General features: G+C 44.1%; 1 protein-coding gene across 4 annotated transcripts in view; it reads right to left on the minus strand.

Moving 5' to 3' along the window:
- Positions 1 to 23,606, minus strand: part of SOBP (sine oculis binding protein homolog) — a 323,668-nt gene that overhangs the window by 27,942 nt on the left and 272,120 nt on the right. For all 4 annotated transcript variants that reach the window (XM_069726271.1, XM_069726273.1, XM_069726274.1 and 1 more), the window contains one exon: positions 12,410 to 14,358. In XM_069726271.1, coding sequence (XP_069582372.1) covers positions 12,412 to 14,358 — 1,947 coding nt within the window. In that variant the 3' untranslated portion in view covers positions 12,410 to 12,411. The remainder of the gene's footprint in view (positions 1 to 12,409; positions 14,359 to 23,606) is intronic.

Raw genomic sequence — 23,606 nt, forward strand, 5'->3', positions numbered from 1 at the left:
GGGCTGGCTGTAGGCACTTTTAAATTGGTTCCAGGGGTACACGGGCAGCAGTGGTCTGGTCAGTGGAAGTCTAGTGGAAGGAGTGACCGCAGACAGGCTTCCAAGGCCTAACATAACAAACTTGGGCTGGCTGTAGGCACTTTTAAATTGGTTCCAGGGGTACACGGGCAGCAGTGGTCTGGTCTGTGGAAGTCTAGTGGAAGGAGTGACCGCAGACAGGCTTCGAAGGCCTAACATAACAAACTTGGGCTGGCTGTAGGCACTTTTAAATTGGTTCCAGGGGTACACGGGCAGCAGTGGTCTGGTCAGTGGAAGTCTAGTGGAAGGAGTGACCGCAGACAGGCTTCGAAGGCCTAACATAACAAAATTGGGCTGGCTGTAGGCACTTTAAATTGGTTCCAGGAGTACATGGGCAGCAGTGTATGGTCAGTGGAAGTCTAGTGGAAGGAGTGACGGCAGACAGTCTTCGAAGGCCTAACATAACAAAATTGGGCTGACTGTAGGCACTTTTAAATTGGTTCCAGGGTAACACGGCCAGCAGTGGCCTGGTCAGTGTAGTAGTTGTAGAAAGAAGGGACCGCAGACAGGCTTCGAAGGCCTAACATAACAAAAATGTCAAAACAATGGTATTGTCAGTGCCAGGCATTGAAGGATGTCAGCGCCTAGACTACACATTGGTGAAGCTGTGAGAGATAATTTTGCTAGTGGTAGAGCACTGTTTGAGCTGGGGGGGGGAACTGTCTTGTGGCCGGCGGTACAGGCACAGGGCCCCTCATATTACAACGGTGTGTCTGACGTTGGGTGCGCACCACCACCGCCAGAGACACTTTATTGTACTATGAGGGACCCAGTGGCAGTGCCGTCGACCAAAAGCGGCCACACCCACCTCTTCAGACAAACAGCACTCTCAAGGGTCCAAGCGCAAAGTGGCGATAGCACGGCCCCGTGTGGGGAGTTTGGCCATTTCGTGAGGTGGAAACATGTCGTATGCTGGACAATCAGGTGAAGAAAATTACGAGATTGGAAAAGTCATTCAGAATAGTCCACAGGCAAGACCTTTTCATAGGAAAGCTAGGTGTCAGCCGGGCAGGGTGGGGCAAAAGATTTTGAAATCCAGTTGTGGTTCATTTTAATGAAGGTTAGATCATCTACATTTTGGGTAGCCAGACGAGTCCTTTTTTCTGTTAGTATTGAACCTGCAGCACTGAATACTCTTTCTGATAGGACACTAGCTGCCGGGCAAGCAAGCTCCTGCAATGCATATTCTGCCAATTCTGGCCAGGTGTCTAATTTGGATGCCCAGTAATCAAATGGGAATGACGGTTGAGGGAGAACGTCGATAAGGGATGAAAAATAGTTTGTAACCATACTGGACAAATGTTGTCTCCTGTCACTTTGAATTGATGCTGCAGTACCTGTCCTGTCTGCGGTCATAGAAAAATCACTCCACAACCTGGTCAGAAAACCCCTCTGGCCAACGCCACTTCTGATTTCTGCCCCTCTAACACCTCTGGTCTGCTGGCCCCTGGAGCTCGTGTGAGAACGATCACGGGCGCTGTGTGCAGGGAATGCCAGAAGCAAACGGTCAACAAGAGTTGATTGTTTTGTTGCTAATATTAGTTCCAAGTTCTCATGTGGCATAATATTTTGCAATTTGCCTTTATAGCGAGGATCAAGGAGGCAGGCCAACCAGTAATCGTCATCGTTCATCATTTTTGTAATGCGTGTGTCCCTTTTGAGGATACGCAAGGCATAATCCGCCATGTGGGCCAAAGTTCCCGTTGTCAAATCTGCGGTTGTGCTTGGTTGAGGGGCAGTTGCAGGCAAATCTACGTCACTTGTGTCCCTCAAAAAACCAGAACCCGGCCTTGCCACGCCACCAATTTCCCGTGCCCCCGGGAAAGCTTCCTCATTAAAAATATACTCATCCCCATCATCCTCCTCATCCTCCACCTCCTCTTCGCCCGGTACCTCGTCATGTACACTGCCCTGACCAGACAATCGCTGACTGTCATCAAGGCTTTCCTCTTCCTCTGGTGCAGACGCCTGATCCTTTATGTGCGTCAAACTTTGCATCAGCAGACGCATTAGGGGGATGCTCATGCTTATTATGGCGTTGTCTGCACTAACCAGCCGTGTGCATTCCTCAAAACACTGAAGGACTTGACACATGTCTTGAATCTTCGACCACTGCACACCTGACAACTCCATGTCTGCCATCCTACTGCCTGCCCGTGTATGTGTATCCTCCCACAAAAACATAACAGCCCGCCTCTGTTCGCACAGTCTCTGAAGCATGTGCAGTGTTGAGTTCCACCTTGTTGCAACGTCTATGATTAGGCGATGCTGGGGAAGGTTCAAAGAACGCTGATAGGTCTGCATACGGCTGGAGTGTACAGGCGAACGGCGGATATGTGCGCAAAGTCCACGCACTTTGAGGAGCAGGTCGGATAACCCCGGATAACTTTTCAGGAAGCACTGCACCACCAGGTTTAAGGTGTGAGCCAGGCAAGGAATGTGTTTCAGTTGGGAAAGGGAGATGGCAGCCATGAAATTCCTTCCGTTATCACTCACTACATTGCCTGCCTCAAGATCTACAGTGCCCAGCCACGACTGCGTTTCTTGCTGCAAGAACTCGGACAGAACTTCCGCGGTGTGTCTATTGTCGCCCAAACACTTCATAGCCAATACAGCCTGCTGACGTATGCCAGTAGCTGCCCCATAATGGGAGACCTGGTGTGCAACAGTGGCAGGTGCGGATGGAGTGTTTGTGCGACTGCGGTCTGTGGACGAGCTCTTGCTTCTGCAGGAGGACGAGGAGGAGGAGGAGGAGGAGGGGGTGCGAACGGCTACAGACAACTGTTTACTAGACCGTGGGCTAGGCAGAACTGTCCCAAACTTGCTGTCCCCTGTGGACCCTGAATCCACCACATTTACCCAGTGTGCCGTGATGGACACGTAACGTCCCTGGCCATGCCTACTGGTCCATGCATCTGTTGTCAGGTGCACCTTTGTGCTCACAGATTGCCTGAGTGCATGGACGATGCGCTCTTTAACATGCTGGTGGAGGGCTGGGATGGCTTTTCTGGAAAAAAAGTGTCGACTGGGTAGCTCGTAGCGTGGTACAGCGTAGTCCATCAGGTCTTTGAAAGCTTCGCTTTCAACTAACCGGTAGGGCATCATCTCTAACGAGATTAGTCTAGCTATGTGGGCGTTCAAACCCTGTGTACGCGGATGCGAGGCTAAGTATTTCCTTTTTCTAACCATAGTCTCATGTAGGGTGAGCTGGACTGGAGAGCTGGAGATCGTGGAACTAGCGGGGGTGCCGGTGGACATGGCAGACTGAGAGACGGTGGGAGATGGTATTGTTGCCGCCGGTGCCCTAGATGCAGTGTTTCCTACTACGAAACTGGTGATTCCCTGACCCTGACTGCTTTGGCCTGGCAAAGATACCTGCACAGATACAGCAGGTGGTGCGCTAAATGGTGGTCCTACACTGCCGGAAGGGATGTTGCGTTGATGACTAGCTTCATTGGCCGAGGGTGCAACAACCTTAAGGGACGTTTGGTAGTTAGTCCAAGCTTTCAAATGCATGGTGGTTAAATGTCTATGCATGCAACTAGTATTGAGACTTTTCAGATTCTGACCTCTGCTTAAGGAACATTTTTGACAGATGACTTTGCGCTGATCAATTGGATGTTGTTTAAAAAAATGCCAGACTGCACTCTTTCTAGCATCGGATACCTTTTCAGGCATTGCAGACTGAGCTTTAACCGGATGGCCACGCTGTCCTCCACCAGGTTTTGGCTTTGCCACGCGTTTTGGGCAAGATACGGGCCCGGCAGATGGAACCTGTGGCGATGTTGATGCCTGCTGCGGCCCCTCCTCCTCCTCTGCTTCAGAACTGCTGCCGCCTGCACCCTGTTCCCCCAATGGCTGCCAATCGGGGTCAAGAACTGGGTCATCTAATAACTCTTCTTGTACCTCCTGCGCAACTTCGTCTGTGTCACCGTGTCGTTCGGTGGTATAGCGTTCGTGATGGGGCAACATAGTCTCATCAGGGTCTGATTCTTGATCAGCACCCTGCGAGGGCAATGTTGTGGTCTGAGTCAAAGGACCAGCATAGTAGTCTGGCTGTGGCTGTGCGTCAGTGCACTCCATGTCAGATTCAATTTGTAATGGGCATGGACTGTTAACTGCTTCACTTTCTAAGCCAGGGACGGTATGTGTAAAGAGCTCCATGGAGTAACCCGTTGTGTCGCCTGCTGCATTCTTCTCTGTTGTTGTTTTTGCTGAAGAGGACAAGGAAGTGACTTGTCCCTGACCGTGAACATCCACTAACGACGCGCTGCTTTTACTTTTACCAGTTTCACGAGAGGAGGCAAAAGAGCTAGAGGCTGAGTCAGCAAGATAAGCCAAAACTTGCTCTTGCTGCTCCGGCTTTAAAAGCGGTTTTCCTAATCCCAGAAAAGGGAGCGTTCGAGGCCTTGTGTAGCCGGACGACGAACCTGGCTCCACAGCTCCAGACTTAGGTGCAATATTTTTTTCCCCACGACCACCTGATGCTCCACCACTACCACTACCCTCATTACCAGCTGACAATGAACGCCCCCGGCCACGACCTCTTCCACTAGACTTCCTCATTGTTTTAAAAACGTAACCAAACTAACGTTATTTGTTGCAGTCACACAACTTACACGGTGAGCTATAACTTCAGTATGATTTAGCTACCCCTTTACAGGTTGGTGAGACCACAGCGAAAATCAGGCCCAATGTTACACACTCTTTTTTTGGTGGCCGCAAATTAGAGAGATGCCCCACACGCAGGACTGTCACTGAAGCACAAATGTTAATATTAATGTCACACTATTATTTTTTTTTTATTTTTATTTTTTTCAGGAACACTTTAGAAACCCCCCAAAAAAAATAAAATAGATTTTTGCAGGGAGAATTTAGAAAACAAATGTAACAAACTATATGCTTTCTATGGGCCACTGAGTGAGAGATGACGCACACAGGAATCAGGAGTGGCACACAAGCCCAGAGGCCAATATTTTTCTACCAATGATTGATGGAGTTATTTTCTCTGGTAGATTTTGGAACCCAAATCAAGGAAAAAAAATATAGGCTTTCTATGGACCACAATTGGAGAGAGAGAGAGAGAGAGAGAGAGAGAGAGAGAGATGGCACACCCAGGAGTCAAGACTGGCACACAAGCAGAAAGGCCAATATTAATCTCCCATTTTTTTTTGGGGTTTGTTTTTTTTTTTTTTCAGGGAGACTTTAGAAAAAAAAATAATAAAAAAAATATGATTTTATCAGGAAGAATTTAGAAACCAAATAAAATAAAATTATTTTTTCAGGGAGAATTTATAAAACAAATAAAAACAAAAATAGGCGTTCTATGGCCCACTGACTGAGAGATGACGCACACAGGAGTCAGGAGTGGCACACAAGCCCAGAGGCCAATATTTTTCTACCAATGATTGATGTAGTTATTTTCTCTGGTAGATTTTGGAACCCAAATCAAGGAAAAAAAATATAGGCTTTCTATGGACCACAATTGGAGAGAGAGAGAGAGAGAGAGAGAGAGAGAGAGGGCACACCCAGGAGTCAAGACTGGCACACAAGCAGAAAGGCCAATATTAATCTCCCACTGTTTTTTTTGTTTGTTTTTTTTTTTTTTTTTTTCAGGGAGACTTTAGAAAAAAAAATAATAAAAAAAATATGATTTTATCAGGAAGAATTTAGAAACCAAATAAAATAAAATGATTTTTTCAGGGAGAATTTATAAAAAAAATAAAAACAAAAATAGGCGTTCTATGGCCCACTGACTGAGAGATGACGCACACAGGAGTCAGGAGTGGCACACAAGCCCAGAGGCCAATATTTTTCTACCAATGATTGATGTAGTTATTTTCTCTGGTAGATTTTGGAACCCAAATCAAGGAAAAAAAATATAGGCTTTCTATGGACCACAATTGGAGAGAGAGAGAGAGAGAGAGAGAGAGATGGCACACCCAGGAGTCAAGACTGGCACACAAGCAGAAAGGCCAATATTAATCTCCCACTGTTTTTTTTGGTTGTTTTTTTTTTTTTTTTTTCAGGGAGACTTTAGAAAAAAAAATAATAAAAAAAATATGATTTTATCAGGAAGAATTTAGAAACCAAATAAAATAAAATGATTTTTTCAGGGAGAATTTATAAAACAAATAAAAACAAAAATAGGCGTTCTATGGCCCACTGACTGAGAGATGACGCACACAGGAGTCAGGAGTGGCACACAAGCCCAGAGGCCAATATTTTTCTACCAATGATTGATGTAGTTATTTTCTCTGGTAGATTTTGGAACCCAAATCAAGGAAAAAAAATATAGGCTTTCTATGGACCACAATTGGAGAGAGAGAGAGAGAGAGAGAGAGAGATGGCACACCCAGGAGTCAAGACTGGCACACAAGCAGAAAGGCCAATATTAATCTCCCACTGTTTTTTTTGGTTGTTTTTTTTTTTTTTTTTCAGGGAGACTTTAGAAAAAAAAATAATTAAAAAAATATGATTTTATCAGGAAGAATTTAGAAACCAAATAAAATAAAATGATTTTTTCAGGGAGAATTTATAAAACAAATAAAACCAAAAATAGGCGTTCTATGGCCCACTGACTGAGAGATGACGCACCCAGGAGTCAAGACTGGCACACAAGCAGAAAGGCCAATATTAATCTCCCACTGTTTTTTTTTTTTTTTTTTTTTTTTCAGGGAGACTTTAGAAAAAAAAATAATAAAAAAAATATGATTTTATCAGGAAGAATTTAGAAACCAAATAAAATAAAATGATTTTTTCAGGGAGAATTTAGAAAACAAATAAAACCAAAAATAGGCGTTCTATGGCCCACTGACTGAGAGAGAGAGAGAGATGGAACGCTTAGTACTGGCACACAAGCCCAAAGGGCAATATTAATCTCCCTTTTTTTTTTCCAGGGAGAATTTCTAAAACCCAAAAAAAAAAAAAAATAGGCTTTCTATGGCCCACTATTTGTGAGCGAGATGGGACGCTCAGGACTGGCACAGATGGCACGCTCAGGACTGGCACAGAAGCCCAGAGGCCAATATTAATCTCCCTTTTTTTCTGGGAGAATTTATAAAACCAAAAAAATATTTAAATAGGCTTTCTATGGCCCACTATTTGTGAGAGAGATGGCACGCTCAGGACTGGCACAGATGGCACGCTCACAACTGGCACACAAGCCCAGAGGCCAATATTAATCTCCCTTTTTTCAGGGAAAATTTATAAAACCAAAAAAAAAATTAAATAGGCTTTCTATGGCCCACTATTTGTGAGAGAGATGGCACGCTCAGGACTGGCACAGATGGCACGCTCACAACTGGCACACAAGCCCAGAGGCCAATATTAATCTCCCTTTTTTCAGGGAAAATTTATAAAACAAAAAAAAAAATTAAATAGGCTTTCTATGGCCCACTATTTGTGAGAGAGATGGCACGCTCAGGACTGGCACAGATGGCACGCTCACAACTGGCACACAAGCCCAGAGGCCAATATTAATCTCCCTTTTTTTCAGGGAGAATTTATAAAAACAAAAAAAAAATTAAATAGGCTTTCTATGGCCCACTATTTGTGAGAGAGATGGCACGCTCAGGGCTGGCACAGATGGCACGCTCAGGACTGGCACACAAGCCCAGAGGCCAATATTAATCTCCCTTTTTTTCAGGGAGAATTTATAAAACCCCAAAAAAAATAAAATAGGCTTTCTATGGCCCACTATTTGTGAGAGAGATGGCACACTCAGGACTGGCACACAAGCCCAAAGGCCAATATTAATCTCCCACTGTATTTTTATCAGGGAGAATTTATACACCCCACAAAAAAAAATACAGAAAAATGAAAAGGCTTTCTATGGCCCACTATGTGAGAGAGATGGCACACACAGGGATGGCACTCTAGCAGAAATGCCAAATTGCCAATCTTAATCTCCCACCAAAAAAAAAAAAAAAAAAAAAACAGGGAATGTCCTACAATTACTATCTCCCTGCCTGCAGTAATCTCAGCCAGGTATGGCAGGCAGCTACTATCTCCCTGCCTGCAGTAATCTCAGCCAGGTATGGCAGGCAGCAATAAGGAGTGGACTGATGCACAAATGAAATAAAAAGTGTGGACAAACAAAAAAGATAGCTGTGCAGAAAGGAAGGAACAAGAGGATTTGTGCTTTGAAAAAAGCAGTTGGTTTGCACAGCGGCGTACACACAGCAATGCAGCTATCAGGGAGCCTTCTAGGGCAGCCCAATGAGCTACAGCGCTGAGGGGAAAAAAAAAAAAAAAAAAACTTCCACTGTCCCTGCACACTGAGGGTGGTGTTGGACAGTGCAAATCGCTGCAGCACAAGCGGTTTTGTGGTTAATGGACCCTGCCTAACGCTATCCCTGCTTCTGACAAAGCGGCAGCAACCTCTCCCTAAGCTCAGATCAGCAGCAGTAAGATGGCGGTCGGCGGGAACGCCTCTTTATAGCCCCTGTGACGTCGCAGACAGCAAGCCAATCACTGCAATGCCCTTCTCTAAGATGGTGGGGACCAGGACCTATGTCATCACGCTGCCCACACTCTGCGTTTACCTTCATTGGCTGAGAAATGGCGCTTTTCGCGTCATTGAAACGCGACTTTGGCGCGAAAGTCGCGTACCGCATGGCCGACCCCGCACAGGGGTCGGATCGGGTTTCATGAAACCCCGACTTAGCCAAAAGTCGGCGACTTTTGAAAATGTTCGACCCGTTTCGCTCAACCCTAGTTGTGACAGTGACACCGATGGGCATCACAGAGGGAGGGAGCTCCCTTTCTGCCCCCATCGGCACAACGCGATTGAGTGCTGCCGATGGTCTCCATGGTGACCCCGGGATGAAAGATGGCCGCATAGTCACCCAGGGATGGTGGCCTGTAAGTTCCTGCTCAAAGTAGGAACTGACATGCCTCCTCCCTGCCTGCCAGATGCTGATCTTATGTCTTGTGATCAAGGCAGGAAAAGTTGTTGTCCCATACCATACTGGGACAAGGTAAAAAAGTAGAACTTAAGTTTTTTAAAATTTTTAAAATATTTTTCAAAAATCACAAAATAAAGGACAAAAAATGAAAAAATATTAATACAATATATACATTTATTTGTGTAAAAACAAAAATAAACAAATAAAGTACATATATTTGGTATTGCTGCGTCGAAAACGACCTGGCCTAAAAAGCTGTCCGACTAGTTAATCCTTTCAGTGAACACCGCAAAAAATAAGGTGACATACAGCTCCATCTGCAGAAAAATAAAAGTTATAGCTCTCAGAATAAAGTGATGCAAAAACAATTCTTTTTTCTATAAAAAAGTTTTTATTGTGTAAAAGTGCCAAAACATAAAAAAAGATGTGAGCGGTATTGCTGTAATTCTACTGACCCGAGGAATAAAGCTGACTTATCACTTTACAACATGGTGAACAGCATAAAAAAATACCAAAAAACAATTCCTATATTGCTGGCGTTTGTCCCTTCTGCCTCACAAAAATCGGAATATAAAGCGATCAAAAACGTTATATGCCTGAAAATGGTACCAATAAAGACATCAATTTGTTCTGCAAAAAACAAGCTCTCACATGACTGTCGGCCAAAATATGGAAAAATTATAGGTTTCAAAATATGGTGAAGCAAAAACTTTGCTTTGCAAAAAAAAGGCTTTTAGTGTGTGACAGCTGTAATTGCATCGACCCGAAGAATAAAGTTGTCTAATCACTTATACCGCATGAGGAACGACGTAAAAAATAAAAAGAACTAATTCTTCACCTGCTGTTGATTTGTTCATTCTGTCTCCCAAAGATTGCAGTAAGGCTTGGCTCACATTTACCCGGCCACAGTTTTTGTGCACTTCTGAAAAGACAAACACCTCTGTACAGAGACCAGACGGAGTCAAAAGTAACTCTGCTACCTCATTATAGTGAATGGATCCCTCCGGGGTGTCATCTGAATCACATCATTCGGAGATTTAGATGGAAACCCCGATTTAAGTGCTCAGCATAAAGCGACGGATAAATGTGATCCCAAATGTTATGTAAAATGATCCAAACGTTTCAACTCAACAAGCAATAAAAGCAAGTCCACACAAAGGACCGTCATGTGTCAATGGAAATATAGGGGGCTTCCACGTTACTGGTAGTACAAAGGCTCTGGAAAAGCGCTATGGCTTCACATCACCCCCAAAAAATCATGCAAATGGTACAAATTTTGCGATCCCAAATCCACAAGCCCCTCTCCCCTCTGAGCCCAAGTGTGCCTAAACCACAGAAAGCATCCACATGATTGGCATTTCTGAAGCGATGAGAGCCCACTTAATTAACGGGTGCATGTCTCCAGCAGCACGGGCAGGGTATAACATAAAGGGCACTACACTGGCAGATTTGCAATTTTCACTCAGCAACATTTACTGCTGTTTTTTTTTGGCATTTCTAGAGGGGAGATTTTTCCAAAACGGGGGGGGGGGGGGGGGGATTCTGCTCTTTTTTCACTTAAGGGCTCTGTATATGGAGCCCGCAAACTATTCTACTATAATTTGTTCTCCAAGAGTTAAATAGCGCCCCGTCCTTCCCGAGTCCCGCTGAGTGGCTAAGCAGTGCTGTATAGCCTCATATGGAGTATTGCCAGCAGGAATTGTGTGACAAATTTTGGCGCCGTGTTTACCAATTTTCCCATGTGACAATGTATCTGTATCTGGAAGTAAAACAAAAATTTTTTTCCATAGTGTCAATATGATCACTGCACTTTAGATGAATTAATTGAAAGGTGTAGTTTGTAAAATGGGGTTTCTTTTGGGGGATTCTGCTGTTCTGGCCTCTCAATGGCTCTGCTAATGTGAAATGGCCCCCTCAAATCATTCCAGCAAAATGTGCACTACAAAATGGCTCTCTTTGGAGCTTTGCACTGTGCCTCAAATAGTTTTTGACGACATATGAGGCATTGGCATACTTATTTTGTGGTCCATTTTCTACTATTATCCCTATTGAAAATTAAAAACTTGAGCACCTTTTTTTTAAGTTTATCGTGTATAAAATAAAGGTCCATGTCCCCACCCCCTGTGCGCCCCCCCCCCCCGCTGTTCTGAAAATACTCACCCAGGTCCCTCGTTGGCTGTCGCTGCTTCCTCTCCTGGCCGCACCTTCTACTGTATGCGGTCACGTGGGGCCGCCGATTACAGTCATGAATATGCGGCTCCACCTTCCATAGGGGTGGAGCCGCATATTCATTATTGTAAATAAGCGGCCCCTCGTGACCGCATACAGTAGAAGGTGCGGCCAGGAGAGGAAGCAGCGACAGCCAACGAGGGACCTGGGTGAGTATTTTCAGAACAGCGGGGGGGGGGCGCACAGGGGGTGGGGACATGGACCTTTATTTTATACACGATAAACTTAAAAAAAAGGATTATTCATATCTTCTCTGCAGCAAACGCTGCTGCACAGAAGATATGAATCGCGGTTTCAGCACGATGCAGGGGACAGCGCTAAACTTTAGCGCTGTCTCCTGCACGCTCCATGTGGTACCCAGTGGGCACACGGGCGACACACGTGTGCCGCACGTGTGCCACACTGATGTGCCACAGAAACGCAGGGGCACATGGACACGGATAGTTCCGGTACCGATTTTTCCCGGTACCGGAATTATCCGGACATGTGGGACTGCCCTTATATTGATGGCCAATCCTTAAGACAGATTATCAATATCTGATCGTGGGGGTGTGACACCTGGTACCCCCCCCCCCCCGGATTAGCTGTTCTCGGTGGGGAGCTACACAGCTCCATCAACTGCATGGTGGCTGCAGCCAGGTTCAGCATATCCACCCACTATTAATTTGAATAAGGGGGGTGTGCAGTTCCCATCTGCGCCCACTATTCTGTACTAGTTATGGCACCAGGAACAGCTAATCAGTAAAGGTGCCGGGTGTCGTTCCCCAACCAATCAGATGTTGACGACCCATCCTAAAAATAGGACATCAACAAAAAAAGTCCCGGACAACACCTTTAATCTATTCAACTGTGTACGGATTCAGAAATGTTGGCAATAACGTAATCTCAGAACACAAATGTATAAAAAAGACACATTAGGAGAAACAGTTACACTAGAACAGTTGCATATATTTAGCAACCAGGAGAGTTGATTTTTGAGGTAAAATGTTCTATTTTTCACTTTTTGGTTATTTCAGAAAAAAAGTAAATGTATAAATATGTTTTACCAAGTATTTGCCAAAAATGACATGATAAACTGACAAAGAAACATATGAGCACAGCAGATGTGGTAACTTTTTGATTGCTGTTTTTCTGTCATAAACATTACAAATTTTGAAGGAATTAAAATTTGTACTGATGATATATTCACAAACCTTTATTTATTTTGATTTCGAATACGGAGACACCTTCTTTTGACTGGTGGCTCCAATTCTTCTGTCACTGTGGTGAGAATTGGAGATGAGATTATACATGGTGATATTGCAGTCTTTTCTGCTGGTTTTGGCACAGGCTGGATAACACAGCCTGTTTTAGGCAACATCCTCAAAGCATAAGCATGATCCTCATCTGCGGGGTTGTTTAGATTAGGATCCTGTTTGTCCCCTGGTGTCAGAGACTCTTCTACAAGACCCTTCTTGCCGGCTTCAAGCTCAGAGTGGCAATTTGAAGCACAGTTATTTTCTTTAACAGATTCCAACTCGCTAACTACTGGCTCCTTGTCTATTGTCTTTTTCTGCTCATGTGACTTATCAGAGCTTTTAGTGCCCTCTGTGCTCTTTGTGCCATTTACAATTACATTGCAAACTGCTGCACTGCTTTCATGGCCTGGGTTACTTGGTGCCCGTGAGTTTAAACCACAAAAATTTGAATCACTGGACGGATGCAACTTTGTTTCCACTGGGTTACTACCATCCATGCAGTCACTACAGTTGGTTCTGTCTGAGTTACCAAAAGCCAGGCTTACAACACTGATGGGTTCTGGTTCAAGTTTTAACTGAGTGTTAACAGCTTTATGAATTACATTATGGAGTCTAGACCTATGTGCCACAGTTAAATCTATGACCCCATCCTGTGGCACCTGAAGTGTGTTGGGGATGCTAGGTTTACTTTTTCCTGGGCTTACTGTCCTCAACGTCAAATCCACTAGTTCAGTTTTCAAATGTTCTTGAACATCTGTAGCCTGGTGAGAAGAGTGCCCTGAACTACCAGGTGAAGTATCAGAAGGTTTTGAAGAGCTTTGTTTGTACTCCCTCATAGGCAAAGAATCTTCCTTTGGCTTTGCTCCTGGGCTGTCACTGGATGAACTTGGAATGATGTTTTCACCATTACTGGAGAAGTCCTTTGGAGGCTTTGAATCCATTGGATGAGGAATAGGTATAGGAATCGGAATTGGAACAGGTAAGGGAACAATAACTGGGTATGGCACTAAAAGGGTAGGTGGTGGCACTAAAGGAGCAAGTGACGGCAAACCAAAATTCATCATCTGAGGCATGTGTATAGGACCGTTTGGCATCATGCTCATAGGAGGGAAAGGAAGACTAGGTAAAGGACCTCCAGGTGGATGTGGTGGAATCAGTCCTGGTGGATTGCCTGGCATTGTAGGGGTAGATGATGGATGAATGTGAGGCGATAACATTGGTCTATGCATAGGACTTGATGTAGGTCCCATAATTCTAGGACCACCTGAGAGTGGACCCATACCAGGAATTAATTGATTGGACAAAGGACTATTAGGATTTGAGTGATGAGGACCCCTTAGAAATGGTGGTCGTATCTGTTGTATAATTTGTTGTTCCATGAATATGGGCAAAGGTACCGGTCCTCTATTTGTCATAATCATCGGTGGACTCCTGGGTGGCATACCCATTGGAGGCACAATGCTGGCAGGTGGTGGAACAGGGACTGGGGCTATATTTGGGCTTTCATTTAGAGGAATGGATTTGGGAACCGGTGTGGGGATTTTAGTAACTGAGCTGTTGGCATTTTCAGAAGGGGAGGCAGTGGTTGAGGCTGATGATCCAGGACCTTGCATTTGGCCAGCTGCAGACACTGGGGAAGGAACCTTTCTTCGAGCATCTGTCAGCGGTATATTCCAGGAATCTGGAGTTAGCAGCTGTACCCCTGTGCCTTCTGCTTTATTGTCAACTGGAGGATGTAATGTGTTGCACAGTCCAGCTGGAAGGTTGGCTTGTGTTTCTTTGTAAAAAATGTCCATTTTGTACTGATTTAAACACTTTGCACTGCAGAATTGAAGCCTTCTTTCTCCATCTCCAAAGTCCAGGTATTCTTTTGTATGCCGTATGTGTTTACACCAATCACATACCTAAAATAAAGTAACAAAATGAGCAATATGTAAAAATTAACAATAGTATACAACAAAAATACATGATACACATCAAAACTTTCTAAATAACACCAGCTCTTGTGCTATCTCAGATGCTGATATGATTGTTTATTAAAAGAAGTTATCCAGGACTAACTAACAGATAGGTGTCCTTCTTTTAAATAGAAGCTGATCTGCAGTACCAGGGAGCAGCCACTATGCAGTGTATGGAGATCTGCTTTTTTGACTATATAAATTATTTTAAATATGGGCGGAATATGTTAGCACTATATAAAAATAAAGATTATTATTATTATTATTATTATTATTAATAAATATGGCTGCCAATGGAGTTAATAACAGTTTATCAGTGGGGTTCCTTAGTATTAGATTCACATCAAACTAATATTTATGATCTACTCTATAGAAAGGACATCGACAGCCTTGGGATCGCGAGTGCTGACACCGCTGGAACGGAGCTGGCACGGAGTTGGCACGGGAGGTGAGTATAGGCTTTATTATTTTATTGAGGCCGAACATTCAGTTTAAGAAAGGGCTGTCCTAGTCGTGAATAACCCCTTTAAGTTCTAGGAGTTATCCCAGAAAGACTTACTAGCCAGGATAGGAATATGATTGTAAGTAGTTACTCTAAGAACTCATGCACACAAGTGTATTTTGGCTCTAAACAGCCTCCTAGTTATGCAGAGTAGTTAGAGTGGGGAAAATAAGTATTTGATACGCTGATGATTTTGCAAGTTTTTCCACCTACAAAGAATGGGAGGTCTGTAATTTTTATTGTAGGTACAATTCAACTGTGAGAGACAGAATCTAAAAATCAAAAAAACAGAATCTCACATTGTATGATTTTTAAATAATTAAATTGCATTTTATTTCATGAAATAAGTATTTGATCACCTATCAACCAGCAAGAATTCTTGCTCTCACAGATCTGTTAGTTTTTCTTTAAGAAGTCCTCCTACTTTGCACTCATTACCTGTATTAATTGCACCTGGTTGAACTTGTTACCTGTATAAAAGACACCTGTCCACACACTCAATCAGTCACACTCCAACCTCTCCACCATGGCCAAGACCAAACAGCTTTCTAAGGACACCAGGGACAAAATTGCAGACCTGCACGAGGCTGAGAAGGGCTATAGTACATTAGGCAAGGACATTGGTGAGAAGGCAACAATTGACTGTCAGTCTTCCTCGGTCTGGGGCTCTATGCAAGATCTCTCATCATGGCGTAAGGATCATTCTGAGAAAGGTCAGGAATCAGCCCAGAACTACATGGGAGGAACGGGTCAATGACCTGAAGCGAGCTCAAACATTATCATTAGTAATACAGTAGGTCGTCATGGATTAAAATCTTACAGCTCACGGAGGGTCCTCCTGCTCACGCCAGCACATGTCCAAGTCTGTTTGAAGTTCGCCAATGGCCATCTGCATGATCCAGAGGAGGCATGGGAGAAGGTAATGTGGTTAGATGAGATCAAAATAGAACTTTTTGGTATCAACTCCATTCGCCGTTTTTGAAGGAAGAAGAAGGATGAGTACAACTTCAAGAGCACCTCACTACAGGTAAGCATTAGTGATGAGCGAATATACTCGTTACTCGAGAATTTCCGAGCACGCTTGGGTGTCCTCCGAGTATTTTTTAGTGCTCGGAGATTTAGTTTTCATCACTGCAGCTGAATGATTTACGTCTGTTAGCCAGCATATGTACATGTGGGGGTTGCCTGGTTGCTAGGGAATCCCCACATGTGATCAAGCTGGCTAACAGATGTAAATCATTCAGCTGCAGAGAAGAAAACTAAATCTCCGAGCACTAAAAAATACTCGGAGGACACCCGAGCATGCTCGGGAAATCTCGAGTAACGAGTATATTCGCTCATCACTAGTAAGCATGGTGAGGCAAACATCATACTTTGAGGGGTGCTTTTCTGCAAAGGGGACAGGATGTCTGCAGCATATTTAAGAGAGGATGGATGGGGTCATGAGATTTTGGCCTACAACCTCTTTCTGTCAGTAAGAGCATTGAAGATAGGTCATGGTTGGGTCTTCAAGTATGACAATGACTTGAAACACACAGCAAGGGCAACTAAGGAAGTGGCTCCGTAAGAAGCATTTCAAGGGCCTGGAGTGGTCTAGAAAGTCTCCATACCTGAATGTTGCCCAGTGACATTCCCGAAACCTGAAAGAGCTGGAGAAAATCGGGATGGAGGAGTGAGCCAAAATCCCTGCTGCGGTGTGCGCAACTTGGTCCAGAACTACAGGAAAAATCTGACCTCTGTAATTGCAAATAAAGGTTTCTGTACCAAATATTAAGTTCTGCTTTTCTATTGAATCAAATACTTATTTCACACAATAAAATGCAAATTATTTATGTAAAAATCATACAATGTGATTTTCTGGATTTTTTTAAGATTCTGTCACAATTGAAGTTTACCTATGATAAAAAAAATTACAGACCTCTCCATTCTCCATTCTTTGTAGGTGGGAAAACTTGCAAGATCAGCAGTGTTTCAAATACTTATGTTCCCCACTGTATCTGGCAAGCATATACTTCTGTGGAGTCTACTAGACGTGTCTCAGGTTTCGGCAAAGCATGGCTTTGGGTAAGCTATTATGGACCTATTCTTCCTCTGAAAGCAATGCTTCTAGTAAGGATAACTTCGTATTATGGCTCCACATCTAGTACCGTATGCAAGTACATAGAACCTACGATTCTGCCAGGTACATGGAGCAAGATAATGAATTTGCATGGTATCCTTTGATAATCATACACAGTAGGACCTCACATTTGGTTTCTTTGGAACAACTTTCCAGCACCAAAGCGCATTGCCTACTTTCAATACCATTACCTTTTAACTCTAAAACTAACGTCTTAATGGGAACCTGTCACCTAAATTTGGTGGGACAGGTTTGTGGTCATATGGGCAGGGTTTTTGGGTGTTTGATTCACCCTTTCCTTACCCACTGGCTGCATGCTGGCCGCAATATTGGATTGAAGTCCATTCTCTGTCCTCCGTAGTACATGCCTGCGCAAGGCAATCTTGTTCAGGTGACAGGTTCCCTTTAAGATTCCTGTTCAATGCTTCTGTGAAATTATTGTGATTTCATTAACACATTAATTTCATAGCACCATCCGTTCTCACAGATGGCTAAGACATGATCTACAATGCAAATACAACTCTTGTTTGCACTAATGCCTTTCCTTTGTGTGGCATTTTGAACCAGAATTAATATGGGTTATCTTGCCATTGCTATAAACAGATAAACAGATGTCAGCGGTTCTCCTGATGCCTTCATTTTTGGACAGGATAGATGAAATGTATCATTTACCCATCCGTGATGTTTGCGCTGTTCCAATTATTCATAAATCAATACATTGCCAAATATAATTCAATTCTGAAAGAAGTAAACCAACTTCCAGCAGTCAAAAATAGAACTATATGCTAAGATATTTAGACTGTTTGTATATCTCCACACTTCAATAAAAAGCAGTAACATTTCATGTTAATAGTTGCTATTAGCAAACCAACATCTGTGATCCCTCATTCCTGTCATATGTGATAGTCCAATTAACTCAATTTGCGAGCAGCCAGGGACCTGATTTACTTTACTTATTGCAATATGGAAGTGCACAAGGGAGTGAAGAGAAAAGCATAGAGCAATGGCATTGATCAAGTTACGTCTTATATGCTGGGAAACATCTATCAAAGTAAGTTATGAAAGCCTCCAAAAATTCTGAAAATTATATTTTTACATCCATACATTGACTTTTGTCCGTCACCCCAAAAAACATTTTAAATGGGTTATACAGTATTGTAGGGGACTTAGCCCCTATAACAACTATATTGGCATAGTATACTAGCACGTACCTGTTACTGATACAGTGCCGGAAAAAATAGCTTGTCATTCATATGCTTCTGGCACCCTTGCCGTGGCCAAGAGCTTGGTGCACCTGTATGTCTCCTACTTTGCATATTGGGGCCCTTCTTCTGCTTCTAATTGACAGTACGTGCTTCCCAGAGTGATCACTGTCTGAATGCTGCTGGCTGGTAAGTGGCCTCATATTCTCCTCCCTGTCTCCATTCCCCTGCTGCAGCTCAATGCACTCCCAGGTGTATTAGTGTAGCAAGCAGCATCAGAAGAAAGGAGACAGGGAGGAAAAGGCAGGCGGCAGCATTCACAATTATCAATCAGAAGCAGAGGAACTTTCACAATGTGCAAATGATGAGGCATCAAAGGAGCATCAAACTATTGGCCACACCAAGGGTGCACCGCAGCATAAGAATTAAAAGATATTTTTCAGCACTGTCCCGGTAACAGGTACGGTGCTAGTATGATTGCTATTGGGGCTAAGGCCGACTTTCTAATCTATTTAAAATACATTTTGAGAGTGACCGACTACTTTTAACAGCAAAGGGATAGAATTTGCAGTGTCTTATCTTCCTGCTGGAGAAGATATGTTTTGTTGTGCCAAGTCACATGTTTTGTGAGGTAAGTAGCATCCAAAATTTTTACAAACTTTGCATTACTTCTTATTCTTCTATCCATGTTATATTCTCCCTATAAAGGGGTTTTTGAAAAATCACAAGTGATCACCGATGTGCAGTACAGACCAAAAGTTTGGACACACCTTCTCATTTAAAGATTTTTCTGTATTTTCATGACTATGAAAATTGTACATTCCCACTGAAGGCATCAAAACAATGAATTAACACATGTGAAATTATATACTTAACAAAAAAGTGTGAAACACTGAAATTATGTCTTATATTCTAGCTTCTTCAAAGTAGCCACCTTTTGCTTTGATGACCGCTTTGCACACTCTAGGCATTCTCTTGCTGGCATCACGGCATGGCCTCTCATCTCTCACACTATCTTACCCACTGTTCCAGGTCATGTTGTGGTTTCTGTTTCTTGCGAGCTCCATATTCTGTGCCTCTGCTCTCTGCATGCTTCCTGGCTGTGTGCTTAAGAGGGTGGCGCCTGAACTCTCTGGTTCTTATAGGAATCAGGTGCACCTGTCTAATCTGACCAATTACCAAGAGGCCTCCAGTATTTAGTGCAGCTCCACCCAGTGGACTGGGCCTGTGCAATGTGTTAGCTCAGTTTGTGTTTAGCTTCTGAGTTGCCAGGCCTTGCTCTGTGTTACTCCCTCTCTAGAGGCTTTTCTCCTTGCCTTGCCTTGATCTTGTTTGTTTGCCCTCCAGGAGGCTGTATATCCTGGTCCCTGTCTCTTTGCTCTTGTTCCTTGTCTTGTTCCATTACCTTGTCTGTACTTAGTCCTATCTCTGTCTCCTTGTGTTGTGAATTCTGCTCTTGGGCTCCCTCCGGTGGTTGTTGATGGTAATGCAGTTATTCCTGAGCAGCAGTCTTGGACAGGTGTTTCTGCTAATTGCAATTCGGACTGGGGTATTTAGCTGTGCAGGACTCATTAGTCCTTGCCAGTAGTCAATGTTCCTTTGGAAGTGTGGGTCCTCTGCCTGGCCACTCCTGCTTGCTGCCAAGTGTTTGCTTCATTTTTTTTAGACACACTGCTGTGTGTTTATTTTCTGTGCTTATCTTGTTCATAATGATGTTCCTCTGATGTCTATCGCCCCTTCTCCCTCTTCGGAAATTCTGGAGTCTTTGTCTGATTTTCAGGATGTATTCGATGAGCCCAAGTCCAGTTTCCTTCCACCACACAGGGACTGCGATTGTGCTATTGACTTGATTCCAGGCTGTAAGTTTCCTAAGGGCCGACTTTTCAACCTGTCTGTACCTGAACATACCGCCATGCGGAGCTATATTAAGGAGTCTTTGGAGAAAGGGCATATTCGGCCATCTTCTTCACCGTTGGGAGCGGGGTTCTTTTTTGTTGCTAAAAAAGATGGTTCCTTAAGACCCTGTATTGATTATCGCCTCTTGAATAAGATCACGGTCAAGTTTCAATATCCTTTACCTTTGCTTTCCGATTTATTTGCTAGGATTAAGGGAGCTAGTTGGTTTACTAAGATTGACCTTCGGGGGGCTTATAATCTTGTTCGTATTAAGAAGGGTGATGAATGGAAAACTGCGTTTAACACGCCCGAGGGCCATTTTGAATACCTTGTGATGCCATTCGGACTCTCTAATGCTCCATCTGTTTTTCAGTCCTTCATGCATGATATCTTCCAGGATTATCTTGATAAATTCCTGATTGTATATTTGGACGATATTTTGATTTTTTCCGATGATTGGGAGTCTCATGTGCAGCAGGTCAGGATGGTATTTCAGATCCTTCGTGACAATGCCTTGTTTGTGAAAGGGTCTAAGTGTCTTTTTGGGGTGCAGAAGGTTTCCTTTTTGGGCTTTATTTTTTCTCCCTCGTCTATAGAGATGGATCCGGTTAAGGTTCAGGCCATCCATGATTGGATTCAGCCCACATCCGTGAAGAGCCTTCAGAAATTTTTGGGTTTTGCTAATTTTTATCGCCATTTCATTGCTAATTTTTCCAGCGTGGTTAAACCCTTGACTGATTTGACAAAGAAGGGCGCTGATGTGGCGAATTGGTCCCCTGCCGCTGTCTCTGCCTTTCAGGAACTTAAGCATCGTTTTACTTCTGCTCCTGTGTTGCGTCAACCAGATGTTTCTCTTCCGTTTCAGGTTGAGGTTGACGCTTCTGAGATTGGGGCAGGGGCTGTTTTGTCTCAGAGGGATCCTGTTGGTTCCTTAATGAAACCGTGTGCCTTCTTTACCCGTAAGTTTTCGCCTGCTGAATGCAATTATGATGTCGGCAATCGGGAGTTGTTGGCTATGAAGTGGGCGTTTGAGGAGTGGCGACATTGGCTTGAGGGAGCTAAGCACCGTATTGTGGTCTTGACCGATCATTAGAATCTGATTTACCTCGAGTCTGCCAAACGGTTGAATCCTAGACAGGCTCGATGGTCCTTGTTTTTTTCTCGTTTTGATTTCGTGGTCTCGTACCTTCCGGGTTCTAAGAATATTAAGGCCGATGCCCTCTCTAGGAGTTTTTTGCCTGATTCTCCTGAGGTCTTGGAACCAGTCGGTATTTTGAAGGAAGGGGTGGTCCTTTCTGCCATTTCTCCTGATTTACGATGGGTTCTTCAGAAATTTCAGGCTGACAAACCTGATCGTTGTCCTGTGGGGAAGCTGTTTGTTCCTGACAGATGGACTAGTAGAGTGATTTCTGAGGTTCACTGTTCTGTGTTGGCTGGTCATCCTGGCATTTTTGGTACCAGAGATTTGGTTGGTAGGTCCTTTTGGTGGCCTTCTTTATCGCGTGATGTGCGGTCTTTTGTGCAGTCCTGTGGGACTTGTGCGCGGGCCAAGCCTTGTTGCTCCCGTGCCAGTGGGTTGCTTTTGCCATTGCCGGTCACTGAGAGGCCCTGGACGCATATTTCGATGGATTTTATTTCCGATCTTCCTGTTTCCCAGAGGATGTCTGTTATCTGGGTTGTTTGTGACCGATTCTCTAAGATGGTTCATTTGGTGCCTTTGCCTAAATTGCCTTCTTCTTCTGATTTGGTTCCGTTGTTTTTTCAGCATGTGGTCCGTTTGCATGGTATTCCTGAGAATATTGTGTCCGACAGAGGTTCCCAGTTTGTTTCTAGGATTTGGCGGGCCTTTTGTGCTAAGCTGAGCATTGATTTGTCTTTTTCTTCTGCATTTCATCCTCAGACAAATGGCCAGACCAAGCGTACTAATCAGACTTTGGAGACTTATTTGAGATGCTTTGTGTCTGCTGATCAGGATGATTGGGTGGCTTTTTTGCCATTGGCCGAGTTTGCCCTTAATAATCGGGCTAGTTCGGCTACTTTGGTTCCACCTTTTTTTGTAATTTTGGTTTTCATCCTCGTTTTTCTTCTGGGCAGGTTGAGTCTTCTGACTTTCCTGGTGTGGATTCTGTGGTTGACAGGTTGCAGCAGATTTGGGCTCAGGTGGTGGACAATTTGGTGTTGTCTCAGGAGGAGGCTCAACGTTTTGCTAACCGACATCGCTGTGTTGGTTCCCGGCTTCGGGTTGGGGATTTGGTTTGGTTATCTTCCCGTCATGTTCCTATGAAGGTTTCTTCTCCTAAGTTTAAGCCTCGGTTTATTGGTCCTTATAGGATTTCTGAGATTATTAATCTGGTGTCTTTTCGTCTGGCGCTTCCGGCCTCTTTTGCTATCCATAATGTCTTCCATAGATCTTTGTTGCGGAAATATGTGGAGCCCGTTGTTCCCTCTGTTGATCCTCCGACCCCTGTGTTGGTCGATGGGGAGTTGGAATATGTGGTTGAGAAGATTTTGGATTCTCGTTGTTCGAGGCAGAAGCTTCAGTACCTTGTCAAATGGAAGGGTTATGGCCAGGAGGATAATTCTTGGGTTTCGGCCCCTGATGTCCATGCCGCTGATTTGGTTCGTGCCTTTCATCTTGCTCGTCCTGACCGGCCTGGGGGCTCTGGTGAGGGTTCGGTGACCCCTCCTCAAGGGGGGGTACTGTTGTGAATTCTGCTCTTGGGCTCCATCCGGTGGTTGTTGATGGTAATGCAGTTATTCCTGAGCAGCAGTCTTGGACAGGTGTTTCTGCTAATTGAAATTCTGACTGGGGTATTTAGCTGTGCAGGACTCATTAGTCCTTGCCAGTAGTCAATGTTCCTTTGGAAGTGTTGGTCCTCTGCCTGGCCTCTCATGCTTGCTGCCAATTCAGCTAAGATAAGTGTTTGCTTCATTTTTTTTAGACACACTGCTGTGTGTTTATTTTCTGTGCTTATCTTGTTTCTATTTTGTTCCTGCTAGACTGTGCCTGATGTTTTTCTCAGTCTAGTTGGACTCGCTGGAGTCGCAGATCCACATCTCTCCACATCTTTAGTTAGGTGTGGAGTTTTGTATTTTTCTGCTGTGGATATTTTGTAGTTTTTTATGCTGACCGCATAGTATCCTGTTGTGAATTCCGCTCTTGGGCTCCCTCCGGTGGTTGTAAGTGGCACTTTTGTGAGCTCTGCTCTTGGGCTCCCTCCGGTGGTTTTAAGTGGTATGGCTGCTCCTTGGATTTAGCAGTCTGCAGCTGCTTCCACTGATTGTCTTTCTGCTCGGCTATTTATGCCTGGCTCTCTCTTCAGCCAGTGCCACTTGTCAATGGTTCCTGGTTGGATTCACATCTCTTTGGATTTCCCTGTTATCCTGACCAGTTCAGCAAAGCTAAGTCCTTGCTTGCTCTTTTCTGTCCACAGGTTGTGGACTTATCCGTTCTGTGCTTTCTATGTTTGTCCAG

Source organism: Ranitomeya imitator, chromosome 5 (assembly GCF_032444005.1).
Source record: "Ranitomeya imitator isolate aRanImi1 chromosome 5, aRanImi1.pri, whole genome shotgun sequence".
Classification (NCBI taxonomy): domain Eukaryota; kingdom Metazoa; phylum Chordata; class Amphibia; order Anura; family Dendrobatidae; genus Ranitomeya; species Ranitomeya imitator.